Source organism: Emericellopsis atlantica (genome assembly GCF_019669845.1).
Source record: "Emericellopsis atlantica unplaced genomic scaffold F5Z01scaffold_20, whole genome shotgun sequence".
NCBI lineage: Eukaryota > Fungi > Ascomycota > Sordariomycetes > Hypocreales > Bionectriaceae > Emericellopsis > Emericellopsis atlantica.
Genome location: NW_025764722.1, coordinates 487,172 through 505,206, shown reverse-complemented (window position 1 = coordinate 505,206; position 18,035 = coordinate 487,172). Strand labels below are relative to the sequence as shown.

General features: G+C 55.3%; 1 protein-coding gene across 1 annotated transcript in view; it reads left to right on the top strand.

Moving 5' to 3' along the window:
- The first annotated feature begins 1,735 nt into the window (after positions 1 to 1,735).
- F5Z01DRAFT_690515 (aerothricin synthetase 1) overlaps positions 1,736 to 18,035 on the top strand; it is a 36,129-nt gene continuing 19,829 nt past the window's right edge. The window contains exons 1-2 of the mRNA XM_046266116.1: positions 1,736 to 10,369; positions 10,439 to 18,021. Of these exons, the coding sequence (XP_046116642.1) occupies positions 1,783 to 10,369; positions 10,439 to 18,021 (16,170 nt within the window). The 5' untranslated portion in view covers positions 1,736 to 1,782. The remainder of the gene's footprint in view (positions 10,370 to 10,438; positions 18,022 to 18,035) is intronic.

Here is an 18,035-nt window from a genome sequence, read left to right as displayed (position 1 = left end):
AACAAAAATGTACATATTGAGCAACGCGTGTAGTTATTATCGGCAAAGCACTCAGAATCCGTGATGTCTACCCGGACCTCCACTACAGCCTCGCTAACTAGGAAATACATATATACGGAGTAGTGCCTACAATGTTCTTAAGAGTGGCTCCCATGCAAGAATTAGCAGCAGGTCGAGCCTGATCGATCATGGCTAAACACAGGGTTCGCAAAGGTTTCTTACACAACCTCCGACGGGGAGAATGCTCCAAAGAAAGGTTTGATGCTAACACTAAGGATGCACACATGGAGGGCTGCTGCAGAATGAAAGGATGAGCCCATTCCTCCTCTTCATTTACACCCACGGTTCCATCAACAACACTCTGGTTCTACATTTAGTTATAGACCGCCTGATCGGCTAAACGGACGCTGGACGCACAGATCGGGGTCTGTTAGTTACATTAATAATATGTAGGCTTGCCTGCCCCCTGCATGCGTAATGCATTCTCTGGATGGAGCACGACGAGAGACGCGTCTGGGGAGTTGGCATCGCGTGTATTTTGAGGCTATCATGACGTCGTTGGAGCAGCTGCTTCCTCGAATTTCGAAGGAGCATGCGACGCACCGTACCGGGTTAGCGTGGGATTGCGACCCTGGGAGCCCGGGCCTTGTGGGGGGCGGGGGATTAGCATCTCACTGACTCGGAGCCTTGTTGGACTCAGTCTGGCAGCTCTGGCAGCTCTGGCTGGCTGCTGAGGAGTGCAGATACGTGCTCCTCAGTCAGTTGTGTAAGATGGAGCTACGTACATTCGGGGCTTCAACTAGTCGACCCCACTATCCGGGTGTACACCGGTGGGAGACGGGACCGACGCACTTGATCCACGTCTTCAGTGATCCCTCACATTCAGCTCACCTGCCTGTGGGTCAATGCCTTTGGCTCTTGGTACCTCGTTTAAGGAAAGATAGAGGGTCATCTATCTCGTACTCTCTGGTGCAATGTCGAACAAGTGCTATTGACATGTACACAGTTGGAGGTGTCTTCAAGTTCCGTCCGTGGTGGGGTCTCAAATTACCAGCGAGTACCGGGGCTCTGCCACCAGGCACACAGACGTTGACCTCCACCTCCAACCGCGCCTGACTGTACCATCGCGCGTTCTCAATCCTTCCGCGAGACTACGGCTAGTGCAACATCACGCAGCTCCAACATGGTCAGCCTTACAACTTCACCAGCTTACTTGCACCCACACCCCCTCGGGCCCCTGCTCACTGTCAAAGTGGCCGAAGCTGCGCCCGAGACTATCATGCACTCGATATCGAGCCCCAATTGGCAATCTGCTCTCACGCAGCGATGGTGCTCGCCGAAAGACCCTGGTCTCTCACGTTGAGCTTCGTGTCGGATCATGGGTCCCACCGTTGATCGAGATTCCTTCACACATCCAACATGGATGCACATGCTGGTGCCGAAGGACACGCCCTTTTGAGCGTGGCTATCGAGGATCCGCAATCAGCCATCGTGCAAGCTCGATAAACCTAGCATTTGCATGCGTAGATCTCGAGACCCTCAACCTCTCATCATCGCCTTTGTTCGAGCTCACGATACCCTTCCCAATAGCAAGAGACGACACTGCTCGTCTCCTCGTTGTAACAGCACAGCAGCGAGTCTGCATACGGATAGTCGACTTTGAGTTGCTTGGCGCCCTACGACCATTATCACAAAGTTCGATTCAGTCGCCCCCATCCGATAGAAACCCATTTCATGTACTTTACTTTACAACCTACGAATTCGAAAGAAGAAACCGCAGTCATGGAGCGCAACATGACGACCGCGAAACCCGCCGACAGACTGCCAATTGACCCCGTCCAGCAGTCCCTCGAATGGAACAACCAGTTCCCCGAGATTGTTGACACCACCATTCACCAATTGATCGAAGCCCAAGCAGAGGCTCGGCCAGACGCTGTAGCTATCCGCGCTTGGGATCGCGAGCTGACTTACAGCGAGCTCGACCGCGCCGCCAACCGCCTAGCAAACTACTTGGTTAGCCAACTGAAGGTGCAGCTCGAGGAGATTGTTCACGTGTGCTTTGAGAAGACAGCGTGGTACTTTGTAGCCATCTTGGCCATCAACAAGGCCGGTGCCGTTTGGGCCCCGCTCGATCCCTCACATCCTCCTCAGCGCTGCCAGCAAATCATATCGCAAACCAGAGCGCGAATCATTCTCTCATCACCGAGCAATGCTGAGCTGTGCGGCAGCCTTGTCGACACCGTGGTCGAGGTCACGCCGCGGTTCGATGTTCAACTGAAGCGCGATGCGAGCGCCAGCGAGACAGGACCGGACTCTGGAGTCGGGCCCAGGAACGCAGCGTACGTTCTATTCACAAGTGGCAGTACAGGAACGCCAAAGGGCTTCGTGATGGAACACGGGTCGGTGTGCACCAGTCAGACAGCCATTGGACGCCGCCTAGGCTTGTCGTCCGACGTACGGATACTTCAGTTTGCGACCTTTGTCTTTGATCTCTCTATTGGTGAGATCATTGGACCACTCATCTTCGGTGCCACCTTGTGTGTGCCATCCGACGAGACCCGTATGAACGGGCTCCCCCAGTTCATTCACGACCAGAATATCAACTGGGCCTATTTGACCCCGGCATTCACACGCACGCTCAACCCAGATGACTTTCCTGGGCTCGAACTGTTGCTGCTTGCAGGCGAAGCTGTCGGAAGAGACGTCCTGGAGACGTGGTTCGGCAAGGTTCGCCTAATCAACGGTTGGGGCCCAGCAGAGACCTGTGTGTTCTCGACCTTACATGAATGGAAGTCAGCCGCCGAGTCCCCGTTGACCGTGGGCACGCCCATAGGTGGACTGTGCTGGATCGTTGACCCAGAAGACCCTTCAAAGCTGAGCCCTATTGGTGCTGAGGGTGAGGTCATGATCCAGGGCCCTACCATTACACGTGAGTATCTCGCGGATCAGGAAAAGACCGAAAAGTCTGTGGTCCGAACACTGCCTTCTTGGGCCCCCAAGCGCGACTCGCCGTATTACAACAGGTTCTACAAGTCTGGCGACTTGGCAATCTATAACGAGGATGGAACGATCAAGTTCGCCAGCCGCAAGGATACGCAGGTCAAGATCCGTGGCTTGCGCGTTGAGTTGGGCGAGGTTGAGCACCACGTGCGGACGAGATTGCAAGGCGCCCGCCAGGTGATTGTGGACGTGCTCAAGTCTGAGAGGAGCGCAACTCTGGTGGCCTACTTTTGTTTCAGCGAAGATACCCGACCCAGCGCCACCATGTATGATACGACCAACGACGACAATGCCATTTTCCTACCGATCGATGCCGACCTCGAGACACAAATCACTGCCATGACCCACGAAATCAGCTCGATGCTCCCGAACTACATGATTCCCACTCTCTTCATCCCTTGCCGCTACATGCCTCTGATCACCTCCACCAAGGTTGATCGCAAGGGCCTTCAGGCCAAGACGGCCAGCCTCAGCCAGCAGGATCTGGCTGCTTATTCGCTTCAAAGCGCTGACAAGACTCCACCACAAACCCCCATGGAGTTCCGTCTCCGGAAGATCTGGGCGCAGATCCTGATGCTGGATGCAGACACGATTGGGCGCGATGATAACTTTGTTCGGTTCGGTGGAGATTCGATTGCTGGTATACGCTTGGTGAACACGGCGCGGGCTGAAGGGATCCTCCTCCAGGTGAAGAAGATCTTTGACGATCCGCGCTTGTCCGTCATGGCGGCTACTGCCGTCGAGCTCGACGCCGCGAACCTGGCGGATGGTGAAATCGGCCCCTTTAGTCTCATCTCCCCTGATCTTCGGGACAGTGTCACAAGCGTGGAAGTCTACAAGCAGTGCCGTCTCGGCAAGGAGCACATTATTGAAGATGCCTATCCCTGCTCGCCGCTTCAGGAGGGACTCATGGCTTTGGCATTGAAGAACCCGGGCTCCTACATCGCCAAGTGGATCTACAGACTCCAGCCGGAAACCGATGTTGCCCGTTTCAAGCTTGCATGGGAGAAGACGGTCGAAGCATGCACCAACCTACGAACGCGTATAGTTCATCTACAGGGCGCGACCACACAGATCGTCATCAAGAACGACTTTTCATGGGAGCCGACCAACGGCATGAAGCTCAAGGAGTTTGTGAAATCGACCGAAACGATCACCATGGGATACGGCTCGCGCTTGAATCGTCACGCTCTCGTCCAAGGCCCCGGAGGAGCGACATATTTCATCTGGATCGGGCACCATACCGTGTACGATGGCTGGACCATCCGTCTCATGCTCGGTACGATGCAGGACATGTACCAGGACACATCGTCAGTGAGCCTCGCCCCGTACCCGGGCTTCGCTCAGTATGTTCACAATCTGGATGACGATGAAATGTCCGACTATTGGCGGTCCCAGCTTCAAGGCGCAAACAGGGCTGCTTTCCCCCCGAACCCTCGTGCCTCGGACGACGCCGATCCCAACGAGCTCACCAAATCATACAGCAAGAAGATTGCCTTTGCTGATCTGGAAGATATGTCTGTGACCAAGGCTACCATTTTGCGAGCCGCCTGGGCCATGCTCATCGGCCGCTACTCTGACTCCGACGACGTGTGCTTCGGTTCGACTGTATCTGGCAGACAGGCACCGGTCAATGGAATCGAGACCATGCCCGGCCCAGCTATTGCTACCGTACCTGTCCGCATCCGCTTTGATCAGGACGACTCCACGCTCAACTTCCTTCTCAACGTACAGGAGCAGTCTCTGGATATGATCGCCTATGAGCAGTACGGTTTACAGAACATCGCGAAGGTCAGTGCTGATGCACGCGATGCCTGTAACTTCTCTAGTCTGCTGGTGCTCCAGCCCATGAAGTATCTCACAGGTATGGCGGAAGACCTGGTTCAACAAAGCAGCGACGAGGGGGAGTCCATCGAAGAACTTCCAGAGGGATACTTCAACTACCCTCTCGTTGCTCAGGCTTACGTCTACGATGACTACATTAACCTCGTCTTCACCTACAAGTCCGATGTTCTGACCGAGTCCGACCTGTACGGTCTCGCCAATCAGTATGATAATATCGTGCAGCAGCTGTCTGTTCAGCGCGATACCCCTCTGGCTGCTGTGGATATGGCCAGCCGCTTTGACCTCGAAAAGGCTATCGAGTTCAACCCCGAGGCCCCTCAGGTCGTGGACTCGTGTGTCCACCTCCTGATCGAGGACCAGGCCCGAACGCGACCTGACGCGCCAGCCATTGTAGGCTGGGACCAAGAATTCACCTACGCCGAATTGAACGCGGCCGCCAACAGACTTGCCCACTATATCCAGAGAAGCTTTGGTGTGCAGACTGGCGACCTTGTGCACGTGTGCTTCGAGAAGTCTGCGTGGCATTTCGTGGCTATTCTAGCCATCAACAAGGCTGGCGCCGCTTGGGTCCCGCTCGATCCAGGCCATCCGGCCCAGCGTCAACAACAAGTTGTCTCTCAGACTCGTGCCAAGCTGGCCTTGGCATCCAAGCTTCACGGCGTAGTATGTGAAGGCTTCCTCGAGTCGGTCCTTGAGGTCTCCCCTGAGCTAAACGCCAAATTGGACACGAAGTATCCCGACACTGCCTTACAGGCTCCCAAAACCACCGTCACGCCCCGTGATGCGGCGTACGTGCTGTTCACCTCAGGTTCAACAGGCACACCCAAGGGTCTCGTTATGGAGCACGGGTCCGTCTGCAGCAGTCAGACTGCAATCGGCCGCAGGCTGCGTATCACGCCCGAGGTCAGGATGTTGCAGTTCGCGGCCTTTGTTTTCGACTTGTCCATTGGAGAAATCTTCGGCCCGTTGATCCACGGCGGTTCCGTTGTGATTCCCTCTGATGAAACCCGAATGAACGGAATCAAGGAATTTATCAACGAGAAGAAGGTTAACTGGTCATACCTGACGCCTTCATTCGCACGTACCTTGTCTCCTCAGGATGTCCCTTCGCTCGAGTTGCTTCTCTTCGCCGGTGAAGCTGTTCCTCACGATGTCTTCCAGAAGTGGGTTGGTTCTATTCGCTTGATCAATGGTTGGGGACCTGCAGAGACCTGCTGTTTTAGCACGCTCCACGAGTGGCAGAGCGCAGATGAGTCGCCATTGAACATTGGCCGGCCCGTTGGCGCGTTCTGCTGGATCGTGGACCCCAAAGACCCCCAGAAGATTGCCCCCTTCGGGACCTTGGGTGAGGTCATGTTGCAGGGCCCGACTCTTCTTCGCGAATATCTGGCCGACCCTCAGAAGACCGACGCAGCTTCGGTCACCTCGTTGCCGGACTGGACGCCGCTGCGCAATCAATTCAAGCGCTTCTTCAAGTCGGGCGATCTCTGCTCGTACAACGCTGACGGCACGATAGAGTTCTCTTCTCGTAAGGACACCCAAGTCAAGATCCGCGGTCTCCGTGTCGAACTTGGTGAAGTTGAACACCATATCCGCGAGAAACTTGCTGGTGCAAAGCAGGTTGCCGTGGATGTGTTCAGAACCGAAGCTGGCGCCAACTTGGTGACCTACTTCTCCTTCAACGACGACACGAAGACGGCGATCGGCTCGGAAGAGAAGGTCTTCTTGCCCTTGGACAAGGACTTGCAGAATCAGCTTAGTAGTATGGTGAGCGAGTTGAGCATCACGCTGCCCCGCTACATGATTCCGACCTTGTTTATCAATTGCGAGTTCATGCCATTCATCACCTCGACCAAGCTTGACAGAAAGGGTCTGCAACAGCGTCTCAATGGGTTGAGCAAGGAAGACTTGGCGTCCTATTCGCTCGTCAACAGCGAAAAGCGTGCCCCAGAGACGGAGATGGAGATCCGCATGCAACAGATGTGGGCAGAGAAGCTGAACCAAGCACCTGAAGGCATTGGCCGGGACGATAGCTTCTTGGCTATCGGCGGTGACTCAATCGCTGCCATCTACCTGGTCACTGCTCTTCGGGAGCAAGGTCTTTTGCTTACCGTGAAGGACATCTTTGACGACCCTCGCCTGGCCTCTGTGGCCGCTAAATGCCAGGTTGCCGATGAGGACACTCCTGACTTTACCAACGTGCCACCTTTCAGCCTTCTCGAGCAGGCTCTAGCTGATAACGTGGCCGAAGCCGCCCGCAAGCAATGTGGCCTCGCCAGCAACCAGCGTGTTGAGGACGCGTACACATGTACAGCCCTGCAGGAAGGTCTCATGGCCTTGTCACTGAAGCAGCCCGGATCCTACATCGCCAAGTGGGTGTACAAACTTGGCGAGAACACGGAAGTTGAGGCCTTCAGAAAGGCCTGGGAGCTCACTGTTAAGGCTTGCCCTAATCTCCGCACACGCATGATTCAGGTTCTCGGTGCCACAGTGCAGGCAGTGGTGACTGATGATGTGGCCTGGGAGTCTACGGAGGGGGTGGACCTGAAGACCTTCCTCGCCAACGCCCAAGCTATGCAGATGACCTTTGGCGATCGGCTTAGCCGTTATGGAGTTGTTCAAGGGGACGACGGCGGCCATTACTTTGTCTGGATTGCCCACCACGCCATCTACGATGGCTGGACGATGCGTTTGATGCTGAGCACCCTTGCCGACCTCTATCAAGGGTTCGAGACATTGGCCTTGAAGCCTTATGCCTCCTTCATCAAATATGTCAAGTCCATGGACACCGAAGCCGCTAAGAAGTACTGGTCTCAGCAGCTTGATGATGCAAAGAAGGCCAGCTTTCCTCCCACCGCCAAATCCGGCTCCAAGAAGGACAAGGTCACTCGAATCATGCGGACACACATCGAGTTCCCCGAGACGACAGGCTCGTCGGTCACCAAGGCCACCCTCATTCGTGCCGCTTGGGCTGTCGTTCTAGGTAGGTATTGCAACATGGACGACATCACCTTCGGCACGACCGTGTCTGGCCGTCAAGCCCCTGTACCAGACATTGGCGAGATGCCTGGCCCGATGGTGGCCACGATTCCTGTTCGCGTTCGTCTCAACGCCAAGCAGCCTGTTTCCGACTTTTTGAAGAACATTCAAAGCCAAGCATCCGAAATGATTACGTACGAGCAGTTTGGCATGCAAAATATTGCCAAGATCAGCCCCGATGCACAGGACGCTTGCGACTTTAGCAGCCTGTTGGTCGTGCAGCCCTTCCAGCAGATGGCAGCAGTTGGCGCACATTCCGATGCCGTCCTTGAAATGGACTCATCCGTCAAGAATGGTACCGAGGATACCCTCGAAGGCTACTTCAGCTATCCGCTTGTGGTCCAGGGCGAGGTGTCTGACAGCCACGTCGACCTTGTGCTTACCTACGATTCCGAGATCCTTGAGGAGTCGCAGATGACCCGCCTCTCCCACCAATTCGACCACGTCGTCCAGGCCTTGTCTGCACAGGACGAGCGCCCTCTCGGCGATGTATCTGTGGCGTCAGCCGAAGACCTTCAGCAAGCTCTGAAGTACAACCCTGAGACACCGGAAATCGTGGACTCCACTTTGCATGAGCTTATTGCCCAGCAGGCAGAGATCCGCCCTGATGCCGTTGCCATCAGCGCCTGGGACTTGGAGTTGACGTACAAAGACTTTAACGCGTCTGCCAACCGTCTGGCGCACCATCTGGTTGGCCTTGGCGTCAAGTCCGGCGATCTCGTGCACGTCTGTTTCGAGAAGTCTGCCTGGCACTTTATCTCCATCCTCGCTATCATGAAAGCCGGCGCAGCTTGGGTGCCCTTGGACCCTGGCCACCCAGCCCAACGCCAGCAACAGGTTGTGAAGCAGACTGGCGCTACCTTGGCTCTTGCCAGTCCTGCTAATGTCGCTTTGTGCGAGGGACTACTGGAGAAGGTCCTTGAGGTCACACCGGAGCTTGATGCTACCCTTTCAGAGAACCACGAACTGAGCGTCAGCGCTCCCCAGACCGACGTCAACCATCGCAACGCTGCCTATGTGTTGTTCACCTCAGGAAGTACTGGCACACCCAAGGGTCTTGTTATGGAGCATGGGTCCGTTTGCACGTCCGCTCGTGCTATTGGCAAGAGACTGAACCTTACCGCTGATGTGCGCATGCTTCAATTCGCAGCGTTTGTCTTTGATCTTTCGATCGGTGAGATTTTCGGTCCCCTGACGCATGGAGGAAGCCTCTGTATTCCTTCTGACCAGGACCGTCTTAACAACCTGCCCGGCTTCATTCGCGACAGACAACTCAACTGGGCCTATCTGACCCCTGCATTCGCCCGAACCATCAGCCCAAAGGACCTGCCGTCACTTGAATTGCTCCTCTTCGCCGGCGAAGCTGTGGGCCGTGACGTGTTTGAGCAGTGGGTAGGCAAGGTCCGTCTTATCAACGGTTGGGGCCCGGCCGAGACTTGTTGTTTTTCGACCTTGCACGAGTGGAAGTCTATCGAGGAGTCGCCTCTCACAGTCGGTCGTCCCGTTGGCGGTTACTGCTGGGTGGTTGATCCAGAGGACCCGAGCAAGCTGGCTCCAATCGGCACCAGCGGCGAAGTCGTGATCCAGGGACCAACGCTGTTGAGGGAATACCTCGCAGACCCTGAGAAGACCAAGGCCGCGATTGTGCCCACCCTCCCGGACTGGGCTCCTCGCCCCGACGAAGCACACTGGAACCGGTTTTACAAGTCCGGTGACTTGTGTACCTACAATTCCGACGGGACTATCGAATTCGCTTCTCGCAAGGATACACAGGTCAAGATTCGTGGTCTCCGTGTCGAGCTTGGAGAAGTCGAATACCACGTGCGTAGCTCGCTCAAGGGTGTCAAGCAGACCGCGGTCGATGTTTTCAAGACCGATGCTGGTGCGACGCTTGTGGCTTATTTCTGTTATAACGAGGAAACTCGCCAGGCCGGAGCCACAAACGACGTATTTGCCCCGTTGACCAAGGAGGTACAGGGCCAGGTGACGGAGATGATCGGACAGTTGAGCGTGTCACTTCCCCGTTACATGATTCCCACGCTTTTCATTCCTTGTTCTTATATGCCTGTCATCACCTCGACCAAGTTGGATCGCAACAAGCTGAAGGCTTTCACAGCTGCCCTCTCGGATCAGAAGCTCGCACAGTATGCCCTTGATGATGCCGAGAAACGCGCCCCTGAAACGGACATGGAGAAGCGGTTGGTCGAGCTGTGGGCAACGATCCTCAAGAAGCCCGTTTCAGCCATTGGTCGCGACGATAACTTCCTGCGCATTGGCGGAGACTCAATTGCTGCCATGCAGCTCGTGGCCCAGGCTCGAGAGTCTGGACTTGGCTTGACGGTTAAGGACATCTTTGACGACGCTCGCTTGTCTGCTGTTGCTCTCAAGGCTGTGGAATTGGATGGCGAGGTAATTCATGGCCAAATCAAGCCGTTCAGCCTGCTGAGCGATGCTCAACGCAGCGCCGTCATGGACGAGACCACCAGTGAGAAATGTGACTTGACGTCTTCGCAGGAGGTCGTGGATGCTTATCCCTGTACTGCCCTTCAGTCAGGCCTCATGGCCCTGACTATGCAGACACCCAGCGCCTATGTCGTCAAGCACGTGTATAAAATCGCCGAGTTGGCCGACATTTCGCAATTCAAGGCTGCTTGGGAAGAGACCAGCCGTACCTGCGAAAACTTGCGTACACGCATCGTTGCTATTGACGACACGCCCCTTCAAATCGTCCTGAACGATGACATTGCTTGGGAAGACACCCATGGCATGGGGATCGATGAGTACATGTCATCCACCAAAGCCATTACCATGACATACGGATCCCGGCTTGCGCGGTTTGCCATCGTCAAGGACGGCGAAGAGCACTACTTTGTGCAGATCTTCCACCATTCAGTCTTCGACGGCTGGTCGCGAGGCATCCTCCTTGATGTCCTTCAGTCCCATTATCTCGAGGAACCCCTCCCAAGCTTGATCTCTTATGTCAACTTCATCAAGCACGTCACCCAGCTAGACGAGAAGGTTGCTGCCGGTTATTGGAAGGACCAGCTGGAGAACTCCAAGGCCTCCGTGTTCCCTGAACTGCCCACCGACGAATCGCACAAGTACGTGACGCGCAGCTTCTCGAAGCGCGTGACGATCCCCGACACCGCCACCGCTACAGTGACCCGTGCTTCAGTCATCCGTGCCGCCTGGGCCTTCGTCCTTGCCCGCTACAGCGAGACGGAGGACATTGTGTTCGGTGCCACCGTGTCTGGACGCAACGCACCTGTCCCTGGTCTTGAGTCTGCACCAGGACCTGCAATCGCAACGGTGCCTGTTCGTGTACAGATTGATACCTCTCAGGCGATTCCCGACTTCCTTCAAGGAATCCAGAGCCAAGCCCTCGAGATGACATCCTACGAGCAGTATGGACTCCGCAAAATCACTCGACTCAGCCAAGACATCAAGGACAGCTGCAACTTCAGCAGTCTCATCGCTGTGCAGCCTGCTGACCAGGACATTATTGCCAACAATGAACTCCTTTCCTTCGCTGAAGAGAAGATCGGTGATGCTATGGACAGCTACTTCAACTACCCACTAGTCTTGGAGGCCTTCCTGGAGGAGGAGTCCATCAACCTCCACATGACATACGATGCTTCGGTCGTTAGCGAGCACAGGCTCGAGGCTCTCAGCAACCACATGGACCATGTCATTCAGCAATTCTTCACACAGGACACGCCTCTGGGTGAGGTCACTCTTACCGGACCCTGGGACATGCAACTACTCAAGGAGTGGAACTCGGAATCGCATCCCATCATCGAGTCCACCGTTCCCGAAATCATTGCCCGCAAGGCCGCCGAGGTTCCTGACGAGGAAGCCATCTTCTCTACAGAAGCGTCGTTGTCGTATGCTCGTTTTGAAGAACTCACCGCAAACTTCGCAGCATATCTTTCTTCCCTTGGCGTTCGCCGGGGTACCTATGTGCCCTTCTGTATGGAGAAATCAGCCTGGGCTATAGTCGCCCTCATCGGTATCCTGAAGGCCGGTGGTTGCTACATTGCCCAGGATCCCGCGCACCCTCGAGCTCGCCGACAAGAGATCATCGACCAGATCGATGCCAAGTACCTCGTCGTGTCGCCCGAAATTGCCGGCGAGTGTACTGGCATGACACAGAACGTGGTTGTCATCACCCGGGAGATGATCGAACAGCTGCCTGCCGGTACACACGACAAGCCTAGACCAGAGGATCCCGCCTACGTACTCTTCACATCCGGATCGACTGGCAAGCCGAAAGGTATCGTTGTCGGTCACGGTGCTTGCTGCACCTCTATCGTCGGCCAGGTGAAGATCTGCGAGGTCGACATCGATGGGCCGCCCCGTTTCTTGCAATTCGGAAGCTTCGTTTTCGACTCTTCCATCACCGAGATCTTCCTGACCTTGTCTTCGGGTGGCGCTGTGACTGTTCCTGTAGGGAACGAGCGCTTGCAGGGTGCCCCCGAGTTCATCAGGCGTTCTCGCACTACCGCAGCCATTCTGACGCCTACCTTTGCCCGCACGTTCGGGCCCGAGGATGTGCCTAGGTTCAAGAGCCTGTTCCTTGGTGGCGAAGCTCCCGGCCGCGACAATCTCGAAACATGGTTCGGACACGTCAAGTTGATCAATGCCTATGGCCCTGCCGAGATCGTTGTGATGTGCGCTGGTCACACGTACCAGTCCGCCGAAGAGGCCGCTACAATTATCGGCCGACCACGCGCGCACACAAACTGGATTGTCGAGCCTGATAACCACAACCGTCTGACCCCAGTTGGTTGCATTGGCGAGCTGGTAGTCCAAGGCCACGCGCTTGCCAAGGGATACCTGAATAATCCCGAGAAGACCGACGAGGTGTTCCTCAATTCTGTGGAATGGATGTCTGAGTCGCTCAATGTGTCTGGGGCCTCGCAGCGTTTCTACAAGACTGGTGATCTCGTCAAGTACCTCCCCAATGGCGAGATGCAAATTCTGGGACGTCTCGATACTCAGGTCAAGGTTCGTGGCCAACGTATCGAACTTGGAGAGATCGAGTCTCGTGTCAGGAAGGCCGCCCCCGAGGTCCAACAAGTGGCTGGTGTTGTCGTGCGCTACAAGGCGCGCCAAACACTTGTCGTCGTCCTCAGCAAAGAAGGCGAGTCTTCCGACTCCGAATCTCGGTTCCTCCCGATGGACGAAGAGATGCAAAAGTTCCTTTCGAACATTGGCGCTGATCTCAAGGCATCCCTTCCTGGCTACATGGTGCCATCTATGATCGTCCCGATCCGAAAAATGCCCGTCATGGGTGCCTCGCAGAAAACTGATAGAAAGGTGCTCCAGGGCTTCATGGATGAGCTTTCTCAGGAAGAGCTCAGCTCTTTCGCACTGGGCGGCCAGAAGAAGGTTGAGCCAACAACCGAGAACGAGTTCAAGTTACGCGATGTCTGGTCCAAGATTCTTGATCTCGGCGTCGAGGAGATTGGCAAGGAAGATCAGTTCTTGCAAATCGGCGGTGACTCTATTACTGCTATTCAACTCGTCTCCATGGCTCAGCAAATCGGTCTCGGCTTGAGCATCAGCCAAATTTTCAAAGACTCGCGTCTCTCAACCCTGGCCGAAATTGCGACTCGTTCAGAACAGGCTGGACCTACCGAGATCGCTCCCTTTGCCCTCGTTGACGAGTCTCGCAAGTCCGCAATTGAGAAGCTTGTCCACAACCAGACGGGTCTGGAAAGGGTCGAGATTGAAGATGCGTACCCATGCACCTCCCTGCAAGAAGGTCTCATGGCCCTTTCGATGAAGCAGCCTGGATCCTACATTGGCAAACACATCTTCCGCCTGACAAACCATGTGGATGTAGGCCGCTTCCAACAAGCCTGGAGCCAGACTCTCGAACTTTGCGCCAACCTTCGCACTCGCATCGTGTCCGAGGGCGATTTGACTGTTCAGGCCATTCTCAAGACCGAAGCTGAATGGGAGGACTCCAAGGGATTGGGCTTGCGCAACTTCATGGATAATGTTGCGAGCCAGATTACCATGACCTACGGATCCAAGTTGTGTCGCGTGGCTCTCGTCGATGATGACAGCGTCAAGTACTTCGTCTTCATCTGCCACCACGCCATCCATGATGGTTGGTCGCTGCGCCTCGTGTTCAGCACCCTCTTCTCCATTTACACCGATGTTGAGCTCCCCGCCTTGGAAAATTTCAACCGTTTCATTGAGTATGTTGACTCGATCGATAAAAATGCTGCCCGCTCCTATTGGAAGGCTCAGCTTAAGGACGCCAAGCGAGCCACGTTCCCACCTCGTGCCCTTATGGAAGACGCCAAGGTCCGCATCGTCACGAAGATGATCGATCTTCCCAAAACTGGCAACTCGACCATTACCAAGGCTACCATTGTCCGTACTGCTTGGGCCATGGTCCTTGCGAAGTATTGCGATACTGAAGATGTGACCTTTGGCACTACCATCTCTGGTCGTCAGGCGCCACTTTCCGGCATCGCGGATATGCCTGGCCCGATGGTCGCTACCGTGCCGGTCAGGGTTCAGTTCAACCAGCAGGAGAATGCTGGGGTCCTCTTGAACAATGTGCAGAACCAGGCGGCCGAAATGGTTCCATATGAGCAATTCGGTTTGCAGAATATCTCGAAAATCAGCACTGAGGTTCAAGAAGCCTGCGACTTCTCAAGCTTGCTTGTCATTCAGCCCCTGAGCCTCGGCGCTTCGGATGACGGCGAAGCAATTTGGACCGAAGGCTCTGGCAAATTCGAAGATGAAGAATCGGTTGAAGGAACTTTCAACTACCCTCTCGTGGTTGAAGCCCACGTGGGCGAATCTCAAGTATTCATTGAGATGGCCTACAACCCTGCCAGTCTTCCCAAGGCACAAATGGAGATCATCTGCAACCAGCTCGCTCATGTCGTCCAAAGCCTCGTTTCTCATGAGGACAGGATGCTTGAGAATATTGAGGTTGCTTCTGCCGAAGATTACCAGCTCGTCGCCCAATGGAACGAGCAAATCGTCCCAGACGTAGTCGAGTCTACAATCAACGAGCTCTTTGAGACGCAAGCCCTTTCGCGACCCGATGATGTTGCAGTGCGCGCGTGGGACGCCACCCTGTCATACGGCGAGCTCTACAGCGCAGTCAACCGTCTGGCCCATTTCCTCGTCACCGATTTTGACGTACATGTCGATGACATTGTGCACGTTTGCTTCGAAAAGTCAGCCTGGTATGTCGTAGCGGTCCTGGCGATCAACAAGGTCGGCGCTGCCTGGAGTCCGCTCGATCCTTCACACCCCGAGCAACGTCACCGCCAGATTATTGATCAAACTCGCGCAACGGCCGTCCTCACATCCGCCTCCTCTCTCGATCATTGCACGCGAATGTTCCCCAAAGCTATTGCAGTCGGTCCCGAGTTGATGGCGCAGCTAACCAGCAAGGGGCTCGATGGAGAACGTGGTCCTGTCTGCAATGTCATTCCCCGACAGGCTGCCTACGTTCTGTTCACTTCTGGAAGTACTGGCGTGCCCAAGGGTGTTGTTCTTGAGCACGGCAGTGTCTGCACCTCGCAAGTTGATATCGGGAAACGTCTTGGTCTCAAACAGGGCATTCGAATGCTTCAATTCTCCGCCTTCGTGTTCGATGTCTCTGTCGGTGAGATCATCGGATCGCTTCTACACGGCGCCACGATTTGCATTCCTTCCGAGGAGGCCAGAATGAACAGTCTGCCCGATTTCATCCGCGAGATGGAGGTCCAGTGGGCCTATCTGACCCCTGCCTTTGCCCGTACCCTCAAGCCGGAAGGGCTGCCATCTCTCGAGCTTCTGCTGTTAGCTGGCGAGGCTGTTGGTCAGGACGTCTTTGACACATGGTATGGTCGTGTGCGTCTTGTCAACGGTTGGGGCCCGGCCGAGACCTGCTGCTTCAGCGCTATCCATGAATGGCAGGCCAAGGAAGAGTCTCCCCTAACAATCGGCCGACCTGTGGGTGGTTCAGGGTGGATCGTTGACCCTGAAAACCACAATCGCCTCGCACCCATTGGAACCTTGGGTGAGATTGTCATCCATGGGCCAACATTATTGCGCGAGTATTTGCGCTCGCCGGACAAGACCCAGGAGGCTGTCATCGAGGATATCCCGGCCTGGTCTCGCCACCAGTCTGGCAAGCACTGGGGTCGCTTCTATAAGACAGGTGACCTGGCGGCTTATAACGCGGACGGTACTATCCTCTTTTCTGGTCGTAAAGACACTCAGATCAAGATTCGCGGTCTTCGTGTGGAATTGGGCGAGGTCGAGCACCGCATTCTCTCCAACCTCGAGGGCGTGCAGCATGTGGTTGTCGACGCCTTCAAGAGCGAAGTCGGCGCCAACCTCGTTGCATACTTCTCATTCAGCCACGAGTCACGCCCCGCAAAGGCCACTGAGACTGTCTTCGAGCCGCTCACCGAGGAGGTCCGCGAGCATCTGAGTGCACTGCTCGGTGAGCTTGGTGTGTCCTTGCCTCGCTACATGGTGCCAACCGTGTTCATCATGTGCAGATTCATGCCGGCAGTGTCTTCCAACAAGTTGGACCGCAAAAGTCTCCGCGAAAGAACTGCTGCCCTCTCAAAGGACGATCTCAGCGCTTATTCACTGACCGACTCTGAGAAGCGTGCACCCGAGACTGAGATGGAATTCAAGCTACAGAAGACATGGGCTAAGCTGCTCGGTGTCGCCGAGGAGACTATTGGGCGGGATGATAGCTTCCTTCGCATTGGTGGTGACTCCATTGTCGCGATTCAGATGGTCACTGCCTTGCGCGACGAGAACATTCGCATCACGGTTAAGGATGTCTTTGATGACCCCCGTCTGATGGCTGTTGCACTCAAGGCACAGCAGATGGAAGGCTCCGTTGCTAAGCCCGCCGATGTCACACCTTTCAGCCTCATCAGTGCCTCGGAGAAAGAGCTTGTGGCTGGTCCTCTGGTTCGAGAGCAGTGTAACCTGTCACCTGCACAGGACATCGAGGACGCTTACCCATGCACAGCCCTACAGGCTGGGTTCATGGCCATGTCCGTCAAGCAGCCTCGTTCCTACATTGCAAAGTGGCTCTATCGTCTGTCGGACGATATCGACGTTGCCCGCTTCAAGTCGGCGTGGGAGCAGACTGTCGATCAATGTCACAACCTACGCACTCGAATTGTCAATATCAAGGGCACCACGCTCCAGACTCTCCTCACCAACGATGTCCACTGGGAAGATACACGTGGTCTGGACCTGCCGGCCTTCCAAGAAAAGATCAAGTCATTCGAGATGACCTATGGCTCGCGTCTCATGCGCTATGGTCTTGTTGAACAGTCTGACAACCAACGCTTCTTTGTCGTCGCCAGTCACCACGCTGCCTTTGATGGATGGAGCATGCGACTTCTACTGAGCACATTGGCTGACGCATACCACGCAACCAACACCTTGACGCTGCAGCCCTTCTCCGGCTTCATCCAGTACATCAATGAACTCGATCAGGAGGCAGCTGCCGTCTACTGGACTGAGCAGCTCGACAGCGCTAAGCGTGCTACTTTCCCTACGCCCAAACCTGGCAGCCAGGGCAAGGCACGGATGCTGCGCAAGGAAATGGCCGTTGCTCCGTCCTCCAACTCCTCGATCACCAAGGCATCGGTTGTGAGGGCAGCGTGGGCCATCGTTCTGGCCCGTTATTCAGAGACAGACGACATTACCTTCGGCACGTCTGTTTCCGGCCGTCAAGCCCCCGTGCCTAACATTGGCGAAATGCCTGGGCCTATGGTCGCAACTTACCCTGTGCGTCTTCGCTTGGAGAAGGAGAAGACAGTGTCACAGTTCCTTCAAGACGTGCAAACACAAGCCCTCGAGAACGTGGCCTACGAACAGTACGGTCTGCAGAACATCTCAAAGCTGAATGAGGATGCCAAGGACGCCTGCGACTTCTCGAGTCTTCTCGTAATCCAGCCGATTCAGCAGATGGCGTCAATCGGAACACACATCGACTCCATTCTTTCCATTGACGAGGCCGAGGATTCGGATGACCAGGTCGACAACTACTTCAGCTACCCCCTCGTCGTACAAGGCGAAGTTTCCGAGACGCAGATCAACTTTATGATCACCTACGACTCGGGCGTTCTTGAGGAGACACAGGTCCAAGCACTGTC